The following is a 27,089-nucleotide window of genomic DNA, read 5'->3' as shown; positions in this document are numbered from 1 at the left end:
AACTGTTGACATTCACTTTAATGGTTTGGTTGGGATTTTTTTCCTTTTTTTTTTGAGTACAGTGGTTATTTCTGCCTGTGCGGCATTCACAGATATAGACATAAACAAACAACAATAACTGGGAACGCAACACATATAGCTTTGTGATAATAACTGTGGCTCAGTCTAGTTGTTACAAAAGGCAAGACACTCTGCACCTGTACATACACTTACACAAACAAGTAAAATCTGTCCAAGACTTGGAACTAATACTTTTAAAATTCTGTGTGGTTCATAAAATGACAGCTATTTACATACAGTTTGCACAATTAGAATCTTAAGACAAAATCATAGTATGAGTTTGAAGTTAAGAATAATAAACACTGATTATTCAATTGTAATAAAACATTTAACATAGATTATAATTAGAAGGTTATCTACGGTCAAGTGCTATTAATTTTGATATACAGGAGAGCAACGTCTCCTGTCTCAGTGGCATAAATCAAGGTGCAGCTTAGAGATTGGAGTCCGGGGCAAAAGTCAGAGGTTACAAAAAATTCAGTCAAGCCTCCACCTTCTGAGAAAAGTGGTTAGTACAAAAAAAGTGGTGTTGCAGAAGAAGAGCCGAAACCAACTCGGCTACTCCTAAGAGAACGATAACATTGTATTGTATTGTACTGTATTGTTTAGTCGAGGTGATGCCAGGCAGCCGGAGGTGGAAAGTGGCCCATCGTAGCACCGGAGGTAAAGATGGTCCCACACGTACACAAGTGCTCGTTGGTCATCTCTGCTAGTTCTGCTGACTTGTGCAAAGCGCTCTTCACATCTGAAGTGGTGCGGTGCTCTACGTTCAAAGCTGCTGGTCGATATTTTCCCAGTTGAACAGAGAAGCAAAAAAATAAAGAGGAGGCTGGTATTTCCCCATGGATCACTCGTGATCAAAGAGTGATTAGATGTGCTCTGAAAGCCAAGACAAACTCTAAAACCCTCCACATTTTGGAAAAAATAAAAAATAAAGGACCAAAAAAACTTTTAACATTAGCAGCTTATAAAATCATCTTGTAGAATATGTATATATCTTATATTTATATAAAAAATATCTGAAATATTCATTCTTTTCACTGGGCAGGTTTTACGTACCGCCGTATGAGACTGTTGCATTTCACGGGTGTGTGAACGTGTTTCATGAAAGTACGTCAGCGTGTGAATGAGTATGTCAAGATGTATAAGCTTGCGTTAGATTGTACTCTATCACATCCTTGTCTTGAAATGATTCCCTTACTTTATATACTAATGTTTCTCTTTTCAACATCTGTTGCTCTTGCTGTATTGCAGTCCATCCCCTCTTGTTTGTCTTCTGACACCACCTGCTAGCAAACCGTTTGCTGGCTGGACAGTGGACTCTCTAGGCACACGCTTGTTGGAGACATGTCTGAACGGGTACAGGGCTTGAACATGGACGAGATGTGAAAAGCCTGCAGGCAGAGATGCAAAAAAAGGAAAAGAAAAAGAAGCATGTCAGGAGATATACACAAACCCCACATGAGAGAGCAGAGTGAGGTGGTGGAACGAGACTACTGTTTAACCTAACTCCTCGGAAGGAAACAGAAATTCATCCTGCAAGGAGGAAAGTAACTCTGAACATACCACCCAGTATGCAGTGAGCCCTCCTTGTATGAAGCCGGTGAGGACATCAGTGGGGTGGTGGCGGTAGTCGGAGATGCGGCTCAGGCCTGTGTAGATGGCCAGCATCACTAAGAGGAACTGCACCAGCGGACGCAATAATCGAGCTCCTCGCCACGACAGCCTAGCCTGCAGGTAGAACTGAAAAAAAAAAGAAGATAAATACTGTTATTATACAATCCCCACACTATTAATATATGCATGTAGATGCTTGTGTGCTAATGCATGCCCCAAACACATAAAACTGTGATTATGTTTAATGACTAAAGTTCTGCAAACGGAGACAAAGTGCTTTAAGTGAAAGATGAGCATCCGCTCCATCTGCAACCCAGAGGGAAAACAGAAACTTGGCGTGACGCCATAAACAGTTCTTATGCCGTGTCCCATTCCTACGTTCATCAACCACATCGGCGCTAAAGGGAAAATAGAAATTTGCGGCTTCAAAATGTATTTAAGTGCGATGTTGAGGCAGGAAGAGCTTTAAAAAGCTATCTGCGGTCTGTCTGGGCTTATCAGACAACAGGGCCCACATTCCTCCAGGAAAGTCGACCTTCGTTGGGTTTTTCTCAACTTCCACTGTGAGCAGGTGTTACTCCCACTGCTTTGTGCACAAGCAGCTGGCTGCAGTCCGAGAGGCATGTACCTACAGGCCTGAGTCGTCTACACATTATTGAAACATTAGGAAGAAGCAAGCCAATGTGCAAAGCTGTCTGTCTGTCTGAACACCTCTTATTATTTTTTATTTCCTGTTGTTTCTCTTTTCCAGTAGTCCTGTTACAACTATCAACTTCATCACCTTGTAAAGGATATGTATGTGGTATAACTGTCAAATTTACGAGAAAAATATGTATAGAACTTTGCTTTTTTATATATATAAATACAGCCTTCCAGAAACAATACTTTTTACTACATCTTTTGTAAAACAACGTATGCACCTCCACTTATTCTCCCACGATGGAAATAGGGTTTGATTTAACCCTGTTTCTCCTGAAACCTACAATCAAATCTTTGGTTTTGTTCACGTTCAAGATGAGATGATTGTTCCCATACTGGGTCCACCAGTTTTCTGGACTCAACTTCTTGTCCATCTCTGATACACCCGACAGCTACAGAATCATCTGAGTATTTCTGCAGATGACAAGAGTTGGACTTGTGCTGGAAGCATGAAGTGTAGAGAGTGAAAAGGAACGACGAGGATACTGTCCCCTGTGGTGCTCCTGTGTTTCTGACCACCTGGTAAGACACACTGTCCTTCAGTCTCACAAACTGTGGTCTGTTTGTCAGGTAGTCATTGATGGCCTCCACCTGTGTCTTCTGAAGTTTCTGATGAAGCACATCAGGCTGAACTGAGTTAAATGCACTGGAGAAATTAAAGAACGTGATTTTTCACAGTGTTGCCTCCTGTTTCCAGGTGACAGTGGGTTTGTTGAAGCAGATGAATGATGGCAACTCCAACTCCACGGTGATAAGCAAACTGCAGGGAGGTCCTGAAATGTCTTGTCTGCTTACTCCGGTGAGCCAACCGGAGTCTCTCCAGCACTTTCATGATGTGGGATGTCAGGGCGACTGGTCTACAGTCGCTGATGAGTGAGTTTTCTTCTGTACTGAAAAAAGACAGGATGTTTTCCACAACTCTGGAACCTTCTTCTGGATCAAGCTAAGGTTGAAGAGGTGTTGCAGAATCCCACAGAGCTGCTCTGGCCTTCAGGATTCTCAATAATTCCCTAAAGAATATTTTTCTTCTGCTCAATAGCTCCTTCAGGCTGGTCACTCCTCGTCTCTACTTAGCCAGAAAGAAATGTTGAAATTTTTACTTTTCTAGGCCCCTTTTAAAGAAAAAGTCATTGAAAGTCAGACTTGGTTAGACCATTTGAACCAAACCACTTTTCAACCACATTTAGACATCAATAGACTTCTTTATGTGAAAGTAATTTTCAACTTTAATTTCTCAGCCAGTTATGGGTTGTTTGGTTGGAAGAAAATGTTTTTTTATTATTTCAGGGTGGCATCTAAAGGTAGTTGGTAGCACTGGGTTTTATTTAGGGCTATCAAGGGATTTTACTGGTAAGAAATAAAAACAAAAAAGAAAAACAGGCATTTTTTTATTTTTTGCCCACGTCACACATAGACCAACATAAAGATCACATCACATAAAATCCCAGTTAGACACACTGAAGCTTTCTTTTCCAGCAGCATAAAGCAAATGAATGAAACATAAGAGGGGCTACTTTGTGCATGGAAATATTTAGGTCATCTGAAATGATCAATTATGGATTAATTATGGGTAATACACAAGGAATGTGGACACTGTATGGATGATGACAGGCTTTTGTCTCCCTCTAACTGTCACTTCTCTCTCACAAAGCAGCCATGAGCGCTGGGCAGTGCATTCAAAGGGAGAGAGATGAAGAGATGGAGGGGGGAATCGGAGGAGGGGGTTTAGAGGGTGTCTATTGCTGAAAGAAGCCTGTCGATCTCTCAGCAGGCACTTTCAGCCCTCCACCCCCTCTGCTAAATGAGAACCACAACAAGGCCTCCTCTGTTTGTGGAGTCTCTTCATCTATTCATGCTCCCAGTGGAAAACAGCCTCCCTCGTTCTCCAGCCCCCACCATCTCTCTCCGTCTCTCCAACTCTTTCGATCTGAGGCAGGATGCATGTTGGGAACTGCCGCTCTCGAACATCCCCTCCTTCACAATCAGGAGTTGATGTATTAAACAGCACATGCCTGTCGGTGTTTGTTCATCTGTGTTGAGTTGATTCATGAATGCTCGCAAATTTGGTTCTCTAGCCTCAATGGATCAGTACTTCAAAGTTTTATTTCACTAAAGAGAAAGTTGGAGCTGCAGCACTTGGGAGAAAAAAAAAAAAAAAACACCTTTAGTAATTGCAGCATATATGCTCGTAAGTGAAAGTGAAGGTCGTGTCTGTGATTAGTTTCTGGGAAAATGTGTTTGTAAAGCACTTACTGCCAGATAGAGCATGGTGTACATGGCGAAGGAAGCATGCCCGGAAAAAAAGGATTTCCTGAAAGAGAAGATTAATAAAAGATGTCACATGTCACACATTAACTGCTTGAGTTAACCAACACCATAACCCACCCTTGGTTTGCACTTTATCACTGAGCACAAAGAAAATAAAGAAGAAACATAGACACACACCTTGCCTCTACCACCAGCTTGTCATTGCGTGGATTGCATTTGACCTGATTGACGTAGCTGCCACGAGTGCAGTTAATGGATTCGTATGTGATGTTACACACAGAGAGGAAGTTCGGCCGCAGGCGCCCCACACTGAGCTTGGCCATGTTTGTGAGAGACTGCCCCACACAACAGCCAAACAGGAAGCTTCCCAGTTCCTTGTACAGGCACGACACGTAGTGGTTTCTAACAAAAGCTCGTGAGAGCACGCCTCGAAAGCGCACACGGTAGCACTCGCCCAGAGCAATCTGGAACAGAAACAGCAGAAATTGGTTTGTTAATGTCACGCCGGACAAGTGTGTGGAAAAAAACATGAGGAACTTATATATGGGCGGCCTTACTGTTAAGCCGGTGATGGCGATGCCGCCTGCGATGAGCAGGGTGTCGGGGATGGCCTCCGTCTCCAGGTATGGATAGGTGATGCTGTCGTCTCCGCAGAAAAAGCCTCGTTCATACGGAGTCACTGCCTTCAATTCACATGCAAAAAATGGGATGGAAGCTGATGAGAGAAGAAAAAGAAAAAAAGGGTGAGGATCGAGAAGCAGACAAAAACAAAAGATGACTTGATGAATGTCTGAGTTGTGGTTTGTGAGTCAAGGATCACAGAGACACAAAGAAAGAGAGATGGGGGGGCAGATTTATGCAGACACAGGCTGTTGGCAGCATAAAAGGCTGGCGTTCTCCTGACTTCTGTCATGAGATACAGGTAAAGTAAGGAGCGATATTATGTATCAGGCATTTGGGTACACAATCTGGGGAAAGACATTCCACTCATAGCTGCATCAATCTGGATGCAGCTATTGGGGGCAGGAAGAAGGAAGAGGACTGACAGACAAAGACACGGAAAAACGAGCATGGCACTGGAAAGTTCAGAAGAAGTGGAAAATCCAAAAGAGGAAGGAGGAAGAGGGCATTACAGAGCACAGTAACAAAAACCGGAGAACTTCAGAGAGCAAAAAAGAACAATGAATTCACTCTTCGAAGAGATCTAATTTTAAACCAGTAATGAGTAATCATCTAACCTGACTTTTCAGCCTGGTAAGTGATTATCAAAATGGAGGTCAAAGTCTAACTTTTGCAAAACAGACAGCCCAGTCAGACGGTGAAAGTTAAAAGTTGTGCAAGGCTTCAGTGATAAGAGCGGCAATACTGTTTCAGTACACCACTCCACCCACCAAAACACTAAAAAACTAATGAATGTACTTTTAAACTAACAGCCAATAACCTTGTAAAGGCTTACCCAGAATCCTCCATTTCTTTATCCCATGTCCCCCCGTTCCCCTGTGGAATGCAGTGAGAACATGGGACTAATCATTAACCTCTGCCTCTCCTTCTCATCCCAGGCCTGCTCGCTGGTTGGAACGCGCCCAGGCCAAAAGCGCTGCTCCTGCCAGGGAATCTCTCAGACTACGTGACTTTGTAGTGCACAGGATATACACTTTAAATCCAGGCAAGAGAAACAACAAGCAAACACACCCTCCAACACACAAACAGTGGTCTGAAAACACGCATCTAAGGTTTAAATATAATCCGTTTAGCCATTGTCAGGTATTGTATTGTCTCCATTCAGCTCTTTCACGTCAATTCAACATCACTCTCACTGTACAGATAAACAGTTGCCATGGCAATTATCTTCTTCTGCCACTTAAAATTCTGAATACTCCTGAGACTAAACTCTCATATTGCACGATAACGTGATTTACAAAGGTCTGCTACAGTCAAGATTAACTGGTTGAACTCTGTTCAAAGTCAAGTTGCCCTTACAGAAAGACAAAACAGAGCCATAGTTTAGGAAGTTTAGCATGGAAGCAGAGAGGAAAACCCACAGCAGACAGATAGCAGGGGCCATGACGCCAACAAAGAGAGGGAGACAGATAGGACGCACCTCTCATCTGACCCCAATCTCTCACTCATCTCATTCAGTCACCACATGCATACACACACCCATACACCTCCCACAGGTATCCTTTCATCATTTATGTTCAGCTTTTGTTTTGACGTCTTTGATTTTAAATCATGTAAAGCGAGTCAAAAGACCAAGCTTTAACAGTAAATTGATATGCATGTACTTTATGCCATATTTAGAAATCCCATAAATCTTGAGACGCAGAGCCGCTTAAAATGTGTAGCGACCACAGAGGTTTTGCAACCCTGACAGACCACACAGAAAAATCTTCCTAATGGTCGGCACAGAAGACGTGCTTCACAAAAAGATTCGCAAGACTTGGACTTCTTCACATTTTAGGCCGCAACCACCAACCTTGGTGTTGTGTCACAGATCGACTCAAATTAATCCATAACTGTTAATTGGAAGGAAAATGATAAATGACCTCAAAACCTTTTTAACAACTAAAAATCTGAAAAGCATGCATTAATATTCTACCTTCGACAAAAACAGCTTAACGTAATTCTTTTGCAGGTGTATTTTTACCAGCTTTCCATACCTACACACTAACTTTTATATCTTGTGATTTTATGTAGAATAGAAATTGAGTGAAAAGTTTATAAACAGTAATTTTCAAGTATTGCAAAAGATTCTTAATTTGATTTTGGTCTCAGCTTAAGGGTTTCGTCTGGGCCGTTCTAATACACGAACATGCTTTGATCAAAATCCTTTGTGGCTCTGACTGGTTGTTTGATGTTGTCCTGCCTGACGGTGAACCTGCGGCCCAGTCTCAAGTCTGCCACAGCTTTTTACAAGTTTTCTTCCAGTAATTTAACTCAGTTCAACTCTGACCAACTTCCCTGTCCCTGCAGCAGAAGGGTATCCCAAGAGCACGATGCTGCCACCAGGTTTTACCGTGGGGATTGTGGGGTTCAGGTTATGCGCTGTGTTAAGTTATGCAACAAAGTAACAAAACCAAATGTAAATGTAAATGAACTTGTTTTTCAGGCAATATATTCTAAGAGGTATTAGCGTAAAAGAAAATGTTATGTTAAATAGTAGACTCCTAATTATAGGAAACTGAAACAGAAAATTGTTTGAGGAAGGGTGTCAAGCTTGCTTTTTGCTATTGAAAATGTATATTTAATTCAGACATTTCAGTGTGTGTTTCTCCGTTGCAGTCAGTTTAATCTACAACAGTCTAGCTTAAAACTGGATGCCAACAGTAATTTGTATCACCCAACAGTTCACAACAATTTGATATGCAGCTGAAAACGTTTTAAACAATATTTGGGTGCAGAATTTTTCCTCTTAGATAGTCACCATTTGAACATAACCGACGTATGTTAAGCATAACTGAGGCAGTTTTGTGACAAACACAGACACAGGCTTTTTGCTCGTCCATGAAATCCATTAGCATCCCCTTTTGGACGCCTCATCGGGTTTTACGATAGAGCCAGTCCTTTTTCAGCAATCAATATGTTGCTGCATTGACAGAGAGATAATGGATAGGCCCACCATTAGGGTCCAAACACGGTGCTGTTACAGAATGAACATGGACTTTTTAAGGGATCATTTTCATTGCTCAGTGTCTAATGGGACCCGTGAAATGCTGAGCCAGACAGAGGTATGTTTTATCAACCAGTGAGTGGCAATGAGGATGGCTTGTGCAATAGCCCTGTTTCTGAGTATGGTGCAACTTGCCTCTAATATACATTAAACAGTATTAACAGTAACATGACGCAAGTCACTCCGGCTTCAAATCAACCACAAAAGTTACCTTCATCATCCGGTGATTCACATTCAAAATTAGTTAATCAATAAAAAAAGAACATAAACCAAATGCACAGGCCTAACCGCGCATTACAAACTCTTGTTTGCTTTGCAGCTACACAAGCTGTTTTCACAACAAGGCACAAAAACCCTCCAGAGACTGTCACATCATCTATCAGGCAGCTGTGAGCCAACCTCTGCACCTGGCCTAGGCATGCTTAAAAGAAAGCCAGAACAGGAGGGCCTGCGAGGAAACCGAGAGGAGGCAGAGAAGTGGTTCAGCTCCAACAGCCGAACCAAAATGTGCTGCTCTCTGGGCCTGGCTTTAGAGCCAGAATTCTTTCAAATAGTCAAAAGGGACAGAAAAGAAAGAGGGAGAAGAAGGAGGGGAGACGAGCCCCATTCTGAGAAACTCTTCTGGTTCTAATTTACACATCTATGACCACGGTGCAGAATGAGCTCACTGTGAGGGGAGAAAAACAACAACCAACAACAAGAAAATAACAAGGAAGTAATTAAAGATTGCGAGCAAAAAGTAAGCAAATTATAGTTATTCTCTGTTATGGAGTGTCAAAGTAAAAACAAGGCTAAAATGGGCAGTCAGGTGAAAGATTATTGATGATTTGGGCAGTAATGGTTGTGTGAGAAAAAAAATTCAATAGACAGAGTAATGAAAGATGCAACAAGGGCTTCTCCAAGAGCAGCAGCACACGGAGGCGATTAGTGGCGGTTCTGGAATGTGAGGGTCAGGGATCTGGGTTCTGCTGGGACCCGCTCTGTAAACACGACCCCGCCTCAGCTAAGAGAATACCCCTCACATGCCTACAGAGATTCATATACACTTTAAAACCCACAATTACATACAAATAAGCTTAAACCCACAGACTAATAGACAACTAAACACACCACAAGAGCAGAAAGGGAAAAGAATCACTCAGAATGAAAACAACTCATCAAAATATACAATGCCAACGGAGTAATCTAAAAAAATAAAATATCACAAGGACATGCGGTACATTCAAGGCGCTCTTATAAAATCACATGCCTAGATAACCTCGGTGTATAATACTTCTATCTGTCATACAGTCTATCCAACCTCACAGATAAGGGACACAGCCTGAAGCTAGATCTAAGCAGCAGTAATGGCCACCCGTATTATTGCACCCAATAGCACAGGCTTGGATCAGCTTTTGCCCTTTGACAAAAGTGAAGGACACACAATTAGTGACCTGTCAACACAGGTCTATCTGGCCTGCAGCTTGGGACTGAGCTATGCAGCCACCCCGACGGGTGGTCCATCTCCTGTTGGCCTTTGACCAGCTTACACGTACCAACATATTCTACATAAATCTTCCAAGCTGCTTATTTTTCTTCTGGCCAACCCTTTAAAAAGAGGCAGAAAAAAAATGCTGGGTAGCAAAATGATGCATTGACATATACTGAGGCTTTTATGGCCACAATAATCCCCAGTAACAATACAAGGAGCAGCCTGACGTCTTCCCTAATATGCCGATAAACAGCAGCGAGGGTTTTCGCTTGTGATGCCAGAAAACTGGCATCCAAGTAATCTCTATAAAGTCTGAGCTAGGTCTTTTGTGGCAATGTGAGAAATTATGTTTCACTCTCACCACCAATTAAAGCCCAATGACATTATGCAATTGCCAGTAGACAATGTCCTGCCCTGTTCTTTCTTGGTGACCCAGTTCAGGTGATGGACAGGCGGGAGAACAATTAAACTCCTGCTGCACTGACACGTTCTTTATTTTCCCTTCTGATGTATTTTGTCTGCCCCAATGGCACCACAAAGAGATTTATCACCGAAGAACAAAGAGGTCTGAGGAGTCACAACAGACTCATATCCTGAACCCTAAGATACCATCGACGTCTTCTGCAGCTGGACCCAAAGCAAGAATCCCTCTCTGCTTCATTTATCATCATGCATCTTATGGGAGACAAGAAAATGCCCAGAGAGAAAGACAGTGATTCAGCACAAGGCACCAGTCTAGCTAAAAACAATGATATCATCGGCTTAAATCAATAAACAGACATACAAGAAAAATAAACCACAACTATTTCTACCTGGATTTAACTTGCATTACTTTAAAAAAAAAAATCCACCATGCCCTTTAACACCTTTATTGTTGCCACTGGCCAGAGGAGACATGCTACCCACAGCTGCTTCTGTTCTCTTCACACTTCAATGCCCGGCTTCCTGGAGCCCAGTTTCGGTGCTAAGGGTATGAGTGGAGTGTCATGCATGTCTGTCTGTCTTATTCAGCAGGAACAAAAGGGACATGTTCCAGCTATATGCACCTTGGAAACCTTCAAGGTGTCCTTTGGAGGGCTTTTGTGGTGAGAGGGTAAGGGTGCACACAGAAAGGTGAATGGTGGCGATGTGAAAACAAGACAGGGTGGTGGACTGGATGACAGAAAATGCATTTATTATGAAGTTGACAAGAAGTGACGGTACTATATATTTGGAAATGTGGATGGGTATGTTGGTCAGTTCTGATTTAAATGGAAACTTGCTGGAACAACAACTTCCGACTGGAGCCAAAAGTGGACTGCATGCCTTATGTTGACCTGAAATCAAATGTCAAATCAAAAGAAGAAATGGTTGGAAGTTCTTGGTACGCCAGCATGTTGACTCAGACAGAAACATGATGGGTTTACACAGACCTAGTGACATTTTGACTATTAGCAGCCTGACACTCTGCAGGGTTCATCTGACCTGACCAGAGATAGTCATTGTGAGGGAAGGACAAACCAGTGGCATAAGATAAGTAGTTGTTGTGTCTTATCTAAGAGGCCTTAGATAAGAGACAAGGTTATTTTCAAAGGAGGAGAACAGTTCTTGTGTATGAACAGTCCAACCTGGGTGTGGTGATTTAAAGGGAAAAGCATACTTTCCAATAAACATTACACATCTCATGATGGTGAGATGAAAGTTTATTTAAACAGAAGAAGAAGCGGCATTACTTTTGAAACACTCAAAGGCAGTGCTATTGTTTGTAATCAAAGTCAGGTGGAAAACTTGGTGGAGACCCCTCTCCAGACCGATTCCAACTAACGAGCGCTGAGGTTTGAAATGCTGCACGGATCTTCGTTCACTCATTAAGGCTAATACCAATAAACCACCAAAGGCACTTATGGAACTGTCATCTAGACTGCAGCTGTCTCATTAAAATTACATTTGAAGCTTTCGGCAGCCAAAATTGTTTTTTTGAGTATTCCTTGCTGAGATATAAACAGACAGCTGTGTATAGGATCCCACAGGTACCAAAGGTTGAACCTTTGCCCTTTATTGTAGATCTTCATCTTGTATCCTTCCATATCCCTCCCAAAGGATGTCGGCTCATACAGGCTTTCACTTGCCCCTCAGCCTTTAGGCAACTGAGACATTTCTCGGTCCTGTAACATACTAACAGGAGAACAAAGCAATACAGTAAAGTGCAGTGCAGTGGATGGTAGTCTTTCTGGAGAAAGGAACTCTTAATGGATTCCTGAACCCTGACCGTGCTGTCAAATGGAAAGAAGATGCATTAATACACTAATAAGAGGCAGAATGCAGAGTCACTTCTTCCACTGACTAATGATTTGACTGAGCCACTTTTTAATAGCTCTCCATCTGTCAGCCCCAGAGTGACGCCAGTTTGTTCCATAACTTCAGGGAGTCAGGGCCCAAGACGTTCAGAAAAACAGGACCGGCAAATTTGTCAACAAACAGCAAGCACATGGCCGCTGTAGTAGCGTTGGAATTAGAAGCCATATGACTCATACACTTTTACACACACACACGCACACACACTAAATTACACACATTGCAAGCTATTTAATATTCCTGGGCAGGCACACGCAAACGTGCTGTGACGCGTTGGCCTCCAGCCGTCTTACTCACTCGGCAGCTTTCTCTGTCAAAAGACGAGGAATAAAACCTTCTGGCATAAACTCGCCCAAAACACATGGAGATGTAAAAAGCAGAACACACTTGGACCACTGATTTTACTTTCGGGACACCTGAACTGCTAAAATAAAGTTTGCTTGAAGCAAAGAGAGGGACAAAGAATATGTTGTGTAAGTGGAGATACGGTCGAATGAACGAGCTCTGCTTGAATTCTGATTTCTATCATAGATACTAGCCATCTACGGTCCCAGCATGCTGCTTCACGTCTTGGAACCAAATCTTGCTTTCCACAATGAAGATAATCTGAATACGGCTTTCTTTTACTTTTCAGCTGGGAAACACATTCTGCTGTAAAACTGGGTGTTTTTTTAAATTGCCTTTCATTTTGTGAATCTAGCTAAGATAAACCACAGCCATGTCTTTTTCTGTGCTTCTACCTCTTGTGCGTATCAAACGTGTGAAAAGAACACAGTTCAGTGTTTAACCTCTAGAAGAAGGTCAAGCCTAAAGGCATTCCTAATGGTCCAGTATAAGCTTAGAGGAGGTCTCCTAATGCCACCTTCATATATTGCCCAATTATCCTTGAATTATCCTTGTGAGACTCAATAACAGGCTTTATTGGGGTGACGACAGGGAGAAGAACACCAAATGCAGGTGGAAAGCTGTGAAAAGACAGGAAGACCTGTCCATGCTTGCTCTTCAGAAATGACAAACACCCAAAATGTGCTGACCTCTCAAGGTTTGGACCCTAAATCTTAGCCCCAGCCACAGGGCGCAGATTTTGTCAGCTCTGTTTTAGTCTGAACCCCACAGTCTCAACAGGAATGCATACATATACTTAAGCACACAAGCAAACACTTGACTAAACTCAGGCATTTGCATTCTGCAGCTTACACAAGGAGAGCCGAGCTGATCCAGAACAATCCATCTCTATGAAGCAAGCATTATGTGCATGTCTTTGCGGCCTGTAACCAGCCCTGCCTTATAACTGAAGAATAACAATTTTCAGCAAACCTGGTGTTGAGTAAGAATCAGGTAGACTGTGTCAAAGCCTCTGCTTGTTTTGTCAATAACCCTGAAGACTAGAAATGTAACCACATCATAGAAATTTTATGTTGCCACATTGAGCTAAACTTTAGAGGAAAAGCCCTAAAAGCCTCAGAAGACTTAATCACTCTTCAGGTGATCACATAATTATGATGACACCTCAGGGTGAAATTCCCCCATCCAAAGCACAAATAATACTCCAGGTCAACTGTCTGTGAAGATCTAACAAATGTCTTTTAGGGGGATTTTCTTTTTTTTCTCTTCGTCTGAGAAAAGCAGGCTGTGAAATGAAGAGTCCGATTCATTTCCAATAAATGGGGCCATTCACTTCCAAATGCCAGCAGATGAGTCAAAGTTCAGCAACCGCTGTCAGCAAGCATGCTGGTTAAAAGGACAAAGACAAGGATGAATCGAACAGATGGAAGACTGTAGAGCTAATAATATCAATTATTACCGATTGTGTGTTATGGTGTGGTGATTTGAAGGCTCTCACTTCAGCATGCAAAGAATTTGCAACTTCATAAGAAGAGGTCGCACTGTGGATCTAATGCTAGCTGGGCTTCGCAACAAAGATCTCTCAAACAAGTCAGGAAAAACACACTTTAATGCATTTTACTAGCAGTTTATCCAATAGAGCCGGGGATTTCAATAGATTTCACTGATGTTCACTCAAAGATTTTTTCCTACAGCAAAGATCCTGAATATATCCAGTCTGCAGACTGCAATTGTTCTGCATAATGTGTGAATAGAGTTACTAGAATAAATAAACCTTCAAATGATATACTGGTCTGTATAAATACAGATCAAAAGTTTGGAAGTATGGCCAGTACTGACCAAGAAAAACCGACGTACCAGATAAAAATGTATTCTGATAGGTCACTCTATAAATTGTAATTTATTTTTAGAGCCACATATGATATGATTAATTACGGTGTATTTCATGTCACAATTGCAAACGACTGTTTTAACGCATTATTTGCGGGGCTGTAGAAGTCCACCTGCCATGATTACCATCCACTCTGGCCATAAATAATAAATGTGTCTTAGTGATTACAACCAGAAGGTTCAGGAGGAGAGATGGGGACATCATGGTGATGGAAAAACAAAAAGAGAACAGACAAAAATGTGGGATAATAATAATCAAACACAACATTCACCAATTATGCCGCGAAGCTATGTTTTCCTACATTTGATCTTGCTTCCAAACACTTGAGCCTCATCTGGTGAAATTGTTTCTCTTTTTCAGTAATAAAGGTAAAAGATGAAAAAGGCACAACAAATATAAAGCACCTGCTTTTTGGAAAGAATAAATCTAAATGTGTTGTTTAAACTGTTTCTACCACAAGTTATTTTAACTAATACAAATACAAATAGAGAAGATTTGTACACTTCAACACCTGTTGACTTTTTTTTTATATGGACACAAAATCCTTCATGTCTACATACTAGTGAATATGTCAAACTATGTTTTGTGACAACTACATTCTTGTGCTCTACATTTAGATCAAGGCAGATATGTTGTTAAATTTTGTTGTTGCAAAGTTTACTGCTCTGGTCTCCCTCCAAACAAATGACACAGATTTTACACTGTAAAACTAATCCTAACCCATGAAGAAAATATATTCTTCCCCAAGGAAGGCTGCAGCAAAGCAGCAGGTACAAAGTCTGTGCAGCGTTTCATTTTTCTAAGAAGTCCATCTGGGAATTATGCTACATCCAATTTATGCTGCAATTTTTCTGCAGCAAGTTGCTGTCTACCAAGCATCTCAATGCATCTCAATCCAAAACCTTTAAGGATAAAAATTTAGAAGAAGCTCTGAGAGAATGAAAGCCGCATGGTCAATTAGAGTTTTAGTAGAACTGACTTTTCCTCGACTGAGTGACGATGACGGGTGTCCAACCACTTTCGGAACCAGCTGTTAAGAAGAGTGGTAAGTGAAAAGCTAATTGCATACCTTTAGGGTTAAGAATTGTGTGTCACTGAATCTAAGAGCCTCACAAAGCAGTTTTGTTTGTCTCTTCATTTCTTACACTTCAACTGCCAACAAGCAGACCCGTTGGTCTGCCTTGACGGGTTCTACCTCTCCCGTGTTTGCTAGTTAAACGAATCATCACTTACTCACACAACACCAGTTCTCTGTTCCCTGTGTTTGTCACAAAGAAATGCAGAAACCAATCTACCCTTTGAACCTTTAGAATTTACCAAGTAGCACTCACTACCAACCACTCCGAGGTTAAGATTCAACACAGAGCCAATAAGCTTTGAACCTACAAGACGCAAAGTTTTGAACCGGCTTGAAATGCATCCTTAAAACTTTCACTTTGTATTCTTGTAAACATCAGCCGTGTAATCTCATTTCTTAGTAATAATAAAAGGAATAATAACTTAAAGAAAAGTAAAAATGTAAACACATTTATATTTCATCAAGATTTATAAAAAGGAATGAAACTTTAAAAAGCACTGATATTGCGTTATTATATTTTGTGTCCAGATGAACAAACTTACTCTAACTTTGATGCAGCATTCTCACATTCCTATTTGCTTTATATCCTTTCAACACATGTTTGAAAAGTTCAGTTCAGTCTTAGTACAGCAATAATAGTTCTGATTATGTGGCTTTTAAGACTGTTATAAAAGCCTCATCACCTGTGCTCTTCCAGCCAAACATAACAGCACTGAATCTTGATCCCATCAAAAGAAAAATCCTAAATAAACACGTCTGTTTGTACACGTAGATTGGTATTACAACTATGACTGTTTACATCTGTTATTTTGTCTGAACATGAAGCAGGCAATGGTTTCTGTTTCGAGACAAGACAGGTATGCTAGAACATTAATACCAAAAGTCCTTGTTTGCTGTTATTTGCGTCCTAGGTAAGGCTATTATTGTTTGACATCCACATTTCATAATAGCTCATTTCTACTGTTCCCATATCATAATTAAGCCCTGGCAGAGGTTCCCCAATTATTATACTGGTATTAAGGATTCTTTTTGTGCTTCTGCCAGCTAATTTATCACATAATAAGCCTACAAAATTTTTCAGCTGTGCATGGTAAATTACTTGGGGATAACGTTCAGTAATCCTGCAGTGAGACAGGCTAAAGAGCTCGGTGAGGAGGGGTAATTTTCAGCACGAGAACACAAGCACGAGGCATGTTTTCATCCTAATTCCCACGTTCTTGTCCCGGGAATTTTGTGGGGTTGCCATGGGAACAGATGAATTCTCGGGACAGCTCTGCTGCTGCCAGATGACCACCCCCTTTCTCACCCCTTTACCCCTGCCTGGGCCGTACCTCCCTCCCTCTCTCCTGCCCTCCCTCTTTCTCCCCCACGTGAGTTTTCTTCCTCTTGGAACATTTTCCACGCCTGGAACTTCTGGAAAACAGTTTTGCAGCTGTGTTAACTTTACCAAATTCCCATTTGATGTCGCTGCTTTCCTTTCTCCCTGAAAAGCAACTTTATTCCTAGCATGCACGTGAGAGTTTGGAAAAGAAAGACAGTTGATAATCAATTATATGTTTTGAAACGGCCTATGAACGCAGTGACTTCTTTAGCTTTATGAGTTAGACTTGAATAAATTGCTTACCAACACAGAGACATATAACATCCAAGCCGACAAGCATCTTCCGCTTGGTGCAGAACGAGCCCTGGTCTTCGGGCTGGGTGAGGAAATGTATCCCTGCGCCGTTCTCCCTCCCTTCCCCGGAGCCTCCGCTGTCAGCCAACCGCAGCTGCAGCTCTGCGTCCCGGGGCAGCGTGCTGCAGTGCGTCCCGCTTGAGTTCAACTTCTGCATGTCTGGTAAAGTTTTTTTTTTTTTTTTTTTTTTACGTAGGTATAACTTTAAGAAAAAGTTGAAGACAAAATAATTGCAGTCTGTTCGTCCTGACGCAACTAGTCGGCGAGTGAAGAAAATTCCCCCAAACTGTTCAGTGCGTCCGTCGGTGCAACAGATCCATGTCAGCTGAAGTTTGACAGCAGCAGCAGACCTCGGTCACCAACTGATCGACCGCTCCCCTTGAGGCAAAGTTTGTCATCAATAAGAAGTACAGGACGTGGGTAAAAGAAGCTGAGGAGTCAAGCAGAGACCTGGAGGGAGGAGTACTCTCTAGATTAAGTTCACAACACATTTCTGAGTGGAAGCATGTTGTTCTGCTCGGTCCCTTGAATCATAACGACTTGAAGTTCTCGCCGTGCTCCTCCCCTTTTATTTTGTTGGGCTCAAAACCCAATTACTGCTCATACCTGTTTTCTGTGAGCTGTTGGAGCTCTGGGTCTGAAATCGAAAGGGGCTCCGTCTGCAGACCCTGAAAATCGATGCGTATTGATCAGACTGTAACCCACATGTTACCCCCGCCCCTGACCTCCCCGCTGTTTGTCTGCTTCCATCCACTCAGATATTTCCTGAGGCGTTAAACTGTCCCACCCAGGTCAGGACGTGCCCCACTTACAGCTCCTGTTCTGTTCCACTAACAAACTCATAAAAGGACACTTTGTTTACAGCACATCATTCAGCTATGCTGTTCCTAATATGCAAGTGGCTGCTGAGCTACGCTGTTCTGTACTGAAGTTGAGTTGAGGAAATAAACCACGTTTTACAGTAAAAAAAAAAGCTATGTCCTTTCACAGACGTCTCCAATAAATAACAGAGTAAATACAAAAAGCTATTCTGAAACGGTGATTGCATTTATTGAAGGTAAAATAAACAAACCAACCTGATCCTATGTGGAATTTTTTCCCCCCCACTTTGTTGAATCACGAATTAATTATGATTAGCATTTTTTTGTTTTGTTTTGCTTGCTTTGACCAGCCACACCCAGGGCCGATTACTGCCTGACTTGTGAAATCATGAAACCCCTTTAGCAGAAACAACATGATGAACACACATCAGTCTGGAAGGAGCAAAAAGCTATTTCAGAGACTTTTGAGTCCAGGGAAGAAAAGTGAGAGCGATTATCGTCAAATAAGTCTTGAGAAACCCAACCAAAATTACTCCATGGCGCATTGACAACTCAGCCAGGAGTTCATGTAAGAACCCAGAACAACATTGAACGGATTGCAGCTCAAAATTAAGAATCACATTTGTCATAATTGGCATCCAGGGAGCAGTTACTTGGAAAATCCATCACTGACTCAAAAAAGTCAACACAGCGACCAGTCTTAACATCTATTAAAATATGTTTTTATGATGTCTAGGAACTTTCACATCATCAACACACAGCAGGTCATAATTTTTGAAGGTTTGTCCCAAAATACGTATGTGATTGACTTTTTTTTTTTAAAGAAGTACATAGCAGAAACAGCTAGACATGTCTTTTGCAGAGTGATTCAAGCATTCACGCTGATATATCTTGGGAATTTAGAGGTGACAGCAAACCTTACTTTCATATTTTTAGAAGAAAGTTGTCTGGTTAGGATGTGAGCCCAAGACCTCCTTTTTCCTGTCGAATAACCGCTCAGCAAAAACTAAAAAGTATTATTGAAAAAAAACTGTGTTCTGTACATGCTCTGGTTACCTTTGTTATTTAATTTTGTTATCCAAGACATGCTAATTGGTTTTGGATAGTTTTCCTCATGCACAGAGATCTGAAACTTAACTGTGTCTGCATACATGAAAATACATGATTTCATTTCCATTGCTGGTAGAGATTCTGTAATTACTTATAGATGACAAATTTATGTTCACTTTTTGGGTTATCCTGCCACCTGCTGAAAGCTCTCTGAAGGAGCAGGGAAAGAAAAAAAACAAGAAGATGTGATCACTGTCACGGTTTATGGCAAAGGAATGCAAACAGCCTAAAGTAGTGAAACATGATGATTAATTGCATGTTGTGACTTTTTCTTTTTCCCTTTTCCTTTCCTCATTGGCACATCATTGCAACATAGAAAAATTCTGAATAAAATTAACAAAATTGCACACAAAAACTATAATTCCTCTAATAAAAACAAATAAAGCTTGGTTTTCAATTGGCTTGCTTTCAAATTATGTCATTTTTCATGCAATTAGATTGATTGGTGATGTATTTGCAGAAGTGTTCATACCCTATTCAAATTTTACGAACAATTGTATTTTAAAGTTCGTCGAACCATTTCTGTCTGCAATTACATCCTTTGTGATTTTTGTCATAACTGAACAATGACATTCTTCTTTGCAAAATAGCTCAAGTGCAAACAGAATGAACATTGAGCAACAATTGATATATGTTTTAAAATGTTGATTCTTAATTGGATTGAGGTCTGTGCTTTGACTGGGCCGTTGTAACTGGAGTGAATCCCCAGTGCAGAAGAAGAGACCACTTTCCTCCTGGAGGTTTCAGTGCTGAAACCCAGTATTCACAAGAAACTGAGGAAACCATGCTACGGAGAGAAGCCATGGGGTCAGAGGTCATCCTCTTTGATTCAAATGGCCCAACTACCTTCTCTGTTATGTCTGGCTTGTGGCGACATAACAGACTGATTTCTGGGGACCTCCATGCTACGATGATTCAGATGGTTCAGTCCCTCCTGGCACAAGAAGCAGACACCAAAGAGAATTGAAAGAGACCATCTGTCTGGGGGAGTATAGTTGCAAGAAGAGTGGAAGTGAGAGCAGAAAGAAAGTCCATGCAGACTCTTTCCCTTTTTTATTTTATTCCCTCTCTGCAATGTTAGTCATGTTCATCTGCTCCTGCGTATGAACTTCGAGAATTACCTTGAGACGAGTCACTAGGGGTGTTTGGAGGCAGACAAACTTGTCACCGTCTTTTGATTAGAAATAAAATAATTCTTCACTTTTTAATTGAATAAGACCTCACGTCCGGGAGCTTTTGTTTGGTAAGTGTCTGTCTCTTTTTAATATAAGATTCAGGTCACGGGTGCCCAGCTTCAGTCCTCGTTTGAATCAAGTTCTCTGATTCAAATGAACCCTCATTTGATTCAGATGCATCGGACCAGGGAAAAAACAAAATGACTCACTTTGACTGACATGAATGGTCATGTCTTGTACCTTTGCTATTTTCCATGGATTTATCAGTGATATGGAAGCTCTCTTGTAATAATCCTACCCTACTGTCCCTGACTTGTTTAATATGTTCACTTATTCTGACTATTTGTTCACCAGTGTTCTCCAGCAAACATCATAAATGTTTATTGTACAGCTGGTTTTATACCAAGATGAAATTACACAGAGGATTCCCTCGAAAAGCAATTCATTGCACAATATTTATTTTAAAGCAGCAAAGTAAAGGGAATGTAAAACCAGTGTATCACAAGCTTTTTAGATTTTTATTTGTAAAAGATTTTGAAATCTGTTTATCCTTTTCTTCCACTTCACAGTTATGTGCTACTTTGTCTTGGTAAAACACAATGAAATACATTGAAATTTCTGGTATGACAAATTTTGACTTTTTCAAGTAGGAGTATGTTTATTTTATTGCTTTGTATAATTGAATTTCTTTAAACATGAGATAGTTGCTTTACAAACTGCAGTAAAAATTTCTGCTGGGAAAAAAGTAGTTTTGAAATAATAAACTGAAAAAAAGTATTCAGTTTTCTAGCAGAAATATTATATGTTGGAAAACAGTATATGTAACAGCTAACAATATCAATTTTAAACCTACAAGTTTATTTAACTTTTTTTCTGGCATTTCCACTTATAATTAAAGTTATCTGAAGAAAATCTCCAACTAATGAATTATCAGCCATTCTGCAAGAATTGTTTTATTTTCAAAGTCATTCACTAACAGTGAAAAAGATTGTCTATTACTGACTATTAATCTTACTAATTATTATACACCTTTGTGCATTTCTGACTATCGTCCTCTAGATGGCTGTAATTCATCATACTTCAGAGAAAAGCACGGAGGAAGTAACACACCGGTGTCTGTCACAGGAATAAAAGTTGATCAAATATGGACTGAGTCTAGTTTTACTGGTGAGATGTTTTCCCATGCAGTGTGTATCTCTCATGACATCAGTGCTGCTACCACATGTAGGTCTGTGTCAACATTTTCAATTTTCTGTATTTGTTCAGTAGATTTTCCGGAAACTGACGGCATCGCGCTGATGTTGTTTCCCACGAGATGCAACATGACTCCTTGTTTCCAACATGAATTTATCACGTCTCAGGTGTCCATCCTCACCCACTCTGACTTTTGGTACACAAGTTATTGTAAAACGTCTGCAGTACCAGTGCTTCCTCTGTTTTTCTCTAGTGAAACTATGATTCATTCAGCTTAATGGCATTTGATTTTGACTTTTGTTTGGAAAGAGTTACATCATCTGAAAATGCAGAAGTAAGCAAAGCCAATCTACTCACACTTTGCTGAGATAGGCCTATTTCCTTCCTCATTTGCATTTTGTTTCTCATAAACACAAGCGAGGCCTTTTGACATAACACGACTTTGACGTGCACAGCTGCAGCTGACGTGACCGTGACAAAAAGTTTATTTATTTATTTGTTCTAATTTTTAAAAAAAATTAATCAGGGTTTCAAGTATGGGGTTTTGCAAAAGACAGTTGGTCACCTATTCCATGTTATAGAGCTTCTTGATAAAAATGATAAAAGTACCTCGCCTCAATCATCATGTTGTCTTTTGGTCCTCCAGAAGCTTTGATGACACATACCTGAACCAGAGCCCATCCTGTTTTTCTGCCATAAAACTTTCCACGAGCACAGAACAAACGGAGAAAGTGAAACCACAAGCACTGACCTCAACTAGAATTTTTGTGCAGGTGGGAAATTTTGCGAGGTGCAAATAGTAAACAGAGTGTTGTGACATTTTGTTAGTTGCTCATTTTATTTCTGTGTGACATTTAGGTCGCTATCATACACCATACTGTGTAGATTGAGAGATAAAGTAGAGATTGCACCATTTTTTGACTTTGGGATTTTATGTAAATAGGATATAAGGAAACCAGAACTATCAGGTACTTTATTAGTTTCTGGTGTGTGTCCTTTCAGTTAAAAAAAAATGACCCCCAAAAATTTGATAATGATAATAATTCTTAACTTTATTATTATTATTATTATTATTATTATTATTATTATTATTATTATTATTATTATTATTATTATTATTATTATTATTATTATTATTATTATCTGATGTTGCCTCTTTGATTGGCTAAACCTGGACACATGTCTGGGGGAAATACTTGATAAAATACTTGATGAAGGAGAGGAAAGGTTACAGTGTTGGACTGTAGACACAAAGAAGGAAGTTTAATAATTCACATACGTTAATGTCAGTAGTTTTATCCTCTTCTTGTTCTCCCTGGCAGCCTTGTTCCTTATTTCGGTGTGACTTGTGGTGAGTGGGAAGGAAAGGGCCAGCCCCCAGATGCAGACACTATCTGGGCCTACTGTGTCTGCCTTCACTAACACAAAAGGGAAAGTACCACTTGGATCACTTTTTTGTTCTGCAGATACACAGAGCCGACCATAAAACATCCTCAACGTATCACGCTCTGAGCTCAGGAAGCGACCTCACTCTGCTTGGGTGCACACCAGAGGAAACTCAGGACCTGTACAGTCGTCACTTCTCAACATCTGTCTTCCTGCGTTCCCCGGGCTCAGACGGCTCTGAACACAGCCATCGGACGGATCATGCCACAGAGGAGCCAGCATCCCCTGGTCTACGTCCTCCTGATTTGGATCAGTATTCTCACCGTAGCCCAGCTTATCTTCATCCCGTTTTTCTTCACACGGGGACAGGTGAGCTTTTATACACAAGTTTCTTATTTAAGCGTAGAGAGTAAAACTGTAGGGTCAAAAATAATGACACTAAATCCACAAGCAGTTATCTCAAATTTGAATGAATTAAAATGACAATGTCCTTACTGGCGCACATAAATACCTCAGCAGCGCTTCTGTTCTTTCATGTGGTTTAGGCAGTAGCTCAGCTGGTGAGAAACACACCTGTGCCTGTGGTACTCAGTTGCGTAAAGACCCCCGCTACTGTTCCCAAGTAGTCACAGCTTTTTCTCAAGTTCAGGCAGAAAATGTCTGACAACAAAACAAGCAAGCAAAAAAAATAAATCATGCACTTTGCTGAGACGATACAAGACTATCTCCATAAATCTTTAGCTGTCAGTCACGTCATACACAACCGTCGTTCTGAAAGCATGTTGTGCCAGATTTCTCTGTGCCATTTAGGGAAACCTGAAGGAAGTTTTTACTGGTGTAGAAAGGAAATATCCATTTCCAGACACTATTTTGTAACTTCCTCTGGTGCCATGTATCATAGGTGTGTTTTGTGCTTCTGTTTCCTTTTCCAGCCTGCGAACATTAGCAATCCAATCTCATCCCCATTACCGGTACAAAGTATATCGGTAAGATGACTACATTTTCCATCTCTTGCTCCCGTTGACCTCACCAAGTTCAATTGTTTAGTCTCATAATGTCATCAAACAATCTCATGGTGATCAAGCTTCCTTAATTTGTATTTGTTGATTATTGCATTTGCTTCTAATATTTGCAGTCCAGGTATTTAAGAAACCCAAATCCTGGAGAGCAAGCAGATTAATCTCGAATGACTTCCATTTCCTTCTGAGTTACTTGTGTCTGCCTAACCACTTTCCTCATGTCTTGGAGGAAGCTCAGTGACGTCACTGACACATTCGGGGAAATGCCACTATACTAAACAGATGTCTCTTCATTTTCCTCTTTAAGATCTATTCTGTTCTCTCTCTCATGCGTAGGTGGTGGCCTAATCACCACATGAAATAAACCTTAAGTTTTATGTAACTGCTCTGTTTGTGACATAAAGAAATGTGGCTTTCAAGACTAACTCCTATTGCATTCTTTTTGACAGAACCCCAGTGAAATAGTCAACTTCAAAGCTCAAGGTAAACATGTTTTTTCATATGAAAAATGTGTGACAGATTATTAGGCCTGCAGTTATCACTGCTGCTTTAGTAAAGGTGCAGTTTCAGTAATTTTATACACAACTCAGAAAATGTCCAGCTAACAGGAGCATTTCTTTCATTCGCAGAGACAGAATCAGCTGTGACAACCATTAAATGGGAAGTGGCAACAAAATCAGACCTTGTAAATGAATTGGAAAATCGCATCCAGTTGATGGAGGATGGACACTATATCCTAAATCTTCAGGTAACACTGTCACAATGTGACAAAACAAGTACAAAAGACTCAGACCAGTTGCACTCCATCACCCTCAAGCTGAGCGAGAATACCAAGCTTATTGGATGGATCAATGAAAAATCAAACAGTACAGTCTTGCTCAGCAAGGTTATATTTTTGGCATCCGGGTCCTTTGTTGAGACGATTATTAATCCTAAAGCCTGTATCAACACCAGTACATCAGTGACTCATCTGGACATCCTTTGGCTGAAGAAACTACAGTATTAGCTCCAATGAAAGTTTACAAATGGACCCTTCCCGCCGTAGAAATCCATCTCTGAATAGAAGGTTTTGCAGAGTTTGTTTGAAACCGATCTAAAGAGAAAGGGCAGAAGTTTCATAGAGTGTGAATTAAACAGATAAATTTAACTTTGAGGATTCCTTTCATAAAATGGGATAAAAACTTTTCTTTACAATGTCTAGCTTGGCAATTTATCCTCAAGCAAAACTTGTCAGAAAAAGTTTTTGTATGTTTATGAGTCTCAGAGGTTGAAATCATCACTACAAATTGATTTTTTTTCTCTATTTTATGCCTTATGGCTATTTTTTAATTGCTATCTACAGATACACATCCAGTAGAATTACCAGAAAGTATGCTGTACCTCTGAGAAGGGAGAACAAATAAGTTTTTGCTCATTTCTACTCTTAGCTCTCTGATACAGCCTTACTAAATTGTTTAATGTTATTTCTTGGTTTTAGTTATTCTACATTACTATGTGATTAGTGATCTTCAAGAATGTTTTATACAGAAGTGCCAAAAATATTGGCAAGTAAACTTTTTTTTCTTGAAATTGTATTTTATTTTCACCAATTCTTTCTAAATCCTGATTTATTGACTTTATTTGCCATGCGCTATGAATTTATATATTTATGTTGAAGCTATTTATTATTCTGATCGGACTTATTTACACCATGGACATTGTAAATATTAAATTTCCACCGATACTTAACGAATGTATAACCTTATGCTGTGTTTTTCTGTGCTCCACATATTTGTTTTTTTCTGTCGCGTTTCACTGGAATACACTTAAAATATTTTCATTATGACCGTCCACCTGACACTTTTCAAACTGGAAAATGTGGTTTCCTTTACTTGCTTTGAGGTGTTTTTGTGGTCTACTTGTTTATTTTTTACAGTCTATCATGTTTTATTTTTAGATTACACCACCTACACAAGTGAGTTAATGTTTTAAATAATTATTTTTAAAGTGAAGTTTCTCATACAAGCTAAGCATCCCAAGTCATTTTACACATTCTGGTACAAAGAAATCTGTTTTTTTATTTTATTTTTAATGCAGGTTTTGTCCTGGTGTTCATATGTACTAAATAAAAGTATTGTTTTAGTGCTTGATTTTCAGTTTGTTTTAATTGAGAAGTGATGGAAGAAGTTTCTTGGGCTTTTATAACCTGGTGTTAAAATTTTCAAGATAACGTTGGAAATTGTGTTAGGCTCCCTTTAATTGGATGCATTAGCCACAACGTGGAGATAAATCAGGTCAAAACAATCCGTTGACTGAGCAATTTTTGAGACCCCAAATTTAAAGTGAAAGTGAGAGGTTAAACGTTAATCATCCTGCATAGTCACCAAAAGAAAGTTACGCTGGGACCCTCCCTGTTGCTTTCGAGGAACGTGCCCTCCAGACAAAACATAGTACACATCTGCTGTTTGAAAAGTGCACATCATGACATCTATTGACCTAAATTAAAACGATTACCATCTGCTACAGAAAAGGTCACCGGAACATGACGTTAGTCATCACAGCCAGGAAAGATATTTTCCAAGTTGGTGAAAGTTTTTCTTTTCCAAACCTCAGCAACAGAGTCATAACTTCTCAGGCTGCTCTTAACTGCTGCCTCCGAAGGTTTCGATTAAACCAAAACGATATCCAGGGAGCTACAATAAAATACAGATAAATACTCAGCTACGCCCACACACTCTGTCTCATTTATTAGACTCATTTGCACAACTTGGTCTGTCCCTACTTACTTTCCACAGCGCCGAGGCAGCGACTGATGAAATATTTATCGGCCGCCTTTAAATTATTTCCACCAAAACAACACGGGGAAAGCTCAGGTGCAGTCGTTAAAAGTACCTCTTGAAAACGTCCACGGCAGTAATAGGAATTGTTCTAATTCATTCTCTTTGGAAGGCATGAAAGTTCTGTTGACTAAATCTTAATTAACAGGACATCAAGTCAGAAGAGATTTGGACCAAACTGCTCCAAAACCTTCTGATTCTGTTGAGCCATGTAGTAGTGGACCTGCTAGTGATCTCGGGATCATTGTCCTGCTCCATTATCCAAATGAATAAGAGCCTAAAGTCACAAACTGATGGCAAGACAGGAGGAACCTGAATTAATGGTCTCAATTACTGCAAGCTGCCCAATTCCTAATGAAGCAAAGCAGATCATCGTCTATATGCGACGTGTAGCAGAACGTATAACCTAAAAGTTTAGAAAATATTCCCAAAAGTTCTAAGAGAACCTTAGAAATAACCC

General features: G+C 40.4%; 2 protein-coding genes across 9 annotated transcripts; one reads left to right on the top strand and one right to left on the bottom strand.

Annotated features, from left to right (window-relative positions):
* Positions 1 to 17,265, bottom strand: ppap2d (phosphatidic acid phosphatase type 2D). The gene is made up of 6 exons (XM_008416071.3): positions 17,058 to 17,265; positions 5,202 to 5,359; positions 4,822 to 5,108; positions 4,630 to 4,687; positions 1,627 to 1,803; positions 1 to 1,454 (listed from the first exon to the last, which is right to left on the bottom strand). Exons 1-6 carry the CDS (start codon positions 17,263 to 17,265, stop codon positions 1,350 to 1,352), a joined length of 993 nt encoding a protein of 330 aa, XP_008414293.1. The 3' UTR covers positions 1 to 1,349.
* Positions 17,156 to 25,937, top strand: LOC145552579 (uncharacterized). 8 transcript variants are annotated; one of them, XR_014088672.1, is made up of 7 exons: positions 17,156 to 17,270; positions 21,274 to 21,381; positions 21,484 to 21,575; positions 22,055 to 23,163; positions 23,727 to 23,780; positions 24,263 to 24,296; positions 24,443 to 25,937. XR_014088672.1 is itself a non-coding variant. In XM_081610085.1 (7 exons), the coding sequence occupies exons 1-5, from the start codon at positions 17,264 to 17,266 to the stop codon at positions 23,738 to 23,740; spliced, it is 510 nt and encodes a 169-aa protein (XP_081466211.1). In that variant the 5' UTR covers positions 17,162 to 17,263; the 3' UTR covers positions 23,741 to 23,780; positions 24,263 to 24,296; positions 24,443 to 25,937. The 8 variants fall into 8 exon arrangements, 2 of the variants coding, with proteins under 2 accessions (XP_081466211.1, XP_081466210.1); XR_014088669.1 differs by having other exon boundaries at positions 21,481 to 21,575; XR_014088673.1 differs by having other exon boundaries at positions 21,481 to 22,181; positions 22,875 to 23,163.
* The last annotated feature ends 1,152 nt before the right edge of the window (positions 25,938 to 27,089 follow it).

This window comes from Poecilia reticulata, chromosome 8 (genome assembly GCF_904066995.2).
Source record: "Poecilia reticulata chromosome 8, P_reticulata-male-v2, whole genome shotgun sequence".
Classification (NCBI taxonomy): domain Eukaryota; kingdom Metazoa; phylum Chordata; class Actinopteri; order Cyprinodontiformes; family Poeciliidae; genus Poecilia; species Poecilia reticulata.
The sequence above is the reverse complement of the archived record's forward strand: the minus strand, read 5'-3'. Positions and strand labels throughout refer to the sequence as shown.

Coding starts and splice junctions, on each gene's coding strand:
- ppap2d (XM_008416071.3), bottom strand. CDS start 17,265: ATGCAGAAGTTGAACTCAAGCGGGACGCACTGCAGCACGCTGCCCCGG. Junction 5,360..17,057: donor TGTTATATGTCTCTGTGTTG/GTAAGCAATTTA, acceptor TTCTCTCATCAG/CTTCCATCCCATTTTTTGCA. Junction 1,455..1,626: donor GGCTCACTGCATACTGGGTG/GTATGTTCAGAG, acceptor CTCTGCCTGCAG/GCTTTTCACATCTCGTCCAT.
- LOC145552579 (XM_081610084.1), top strand. Junction 21,382..21,480: donor GACTGAGTCTAGTTTTACTG/GTGAGATGTTTT, acceptor GTATTTGTTCAG/TAGATTTTCCGGAAACTGAC. Junction 21,576..22,874: donor ATGAATTTATCACGTCTCAG/GTGTCCATCCTC, acceptor TTTGTTCTGCAG/ATACACAGAGCCGACCATAA.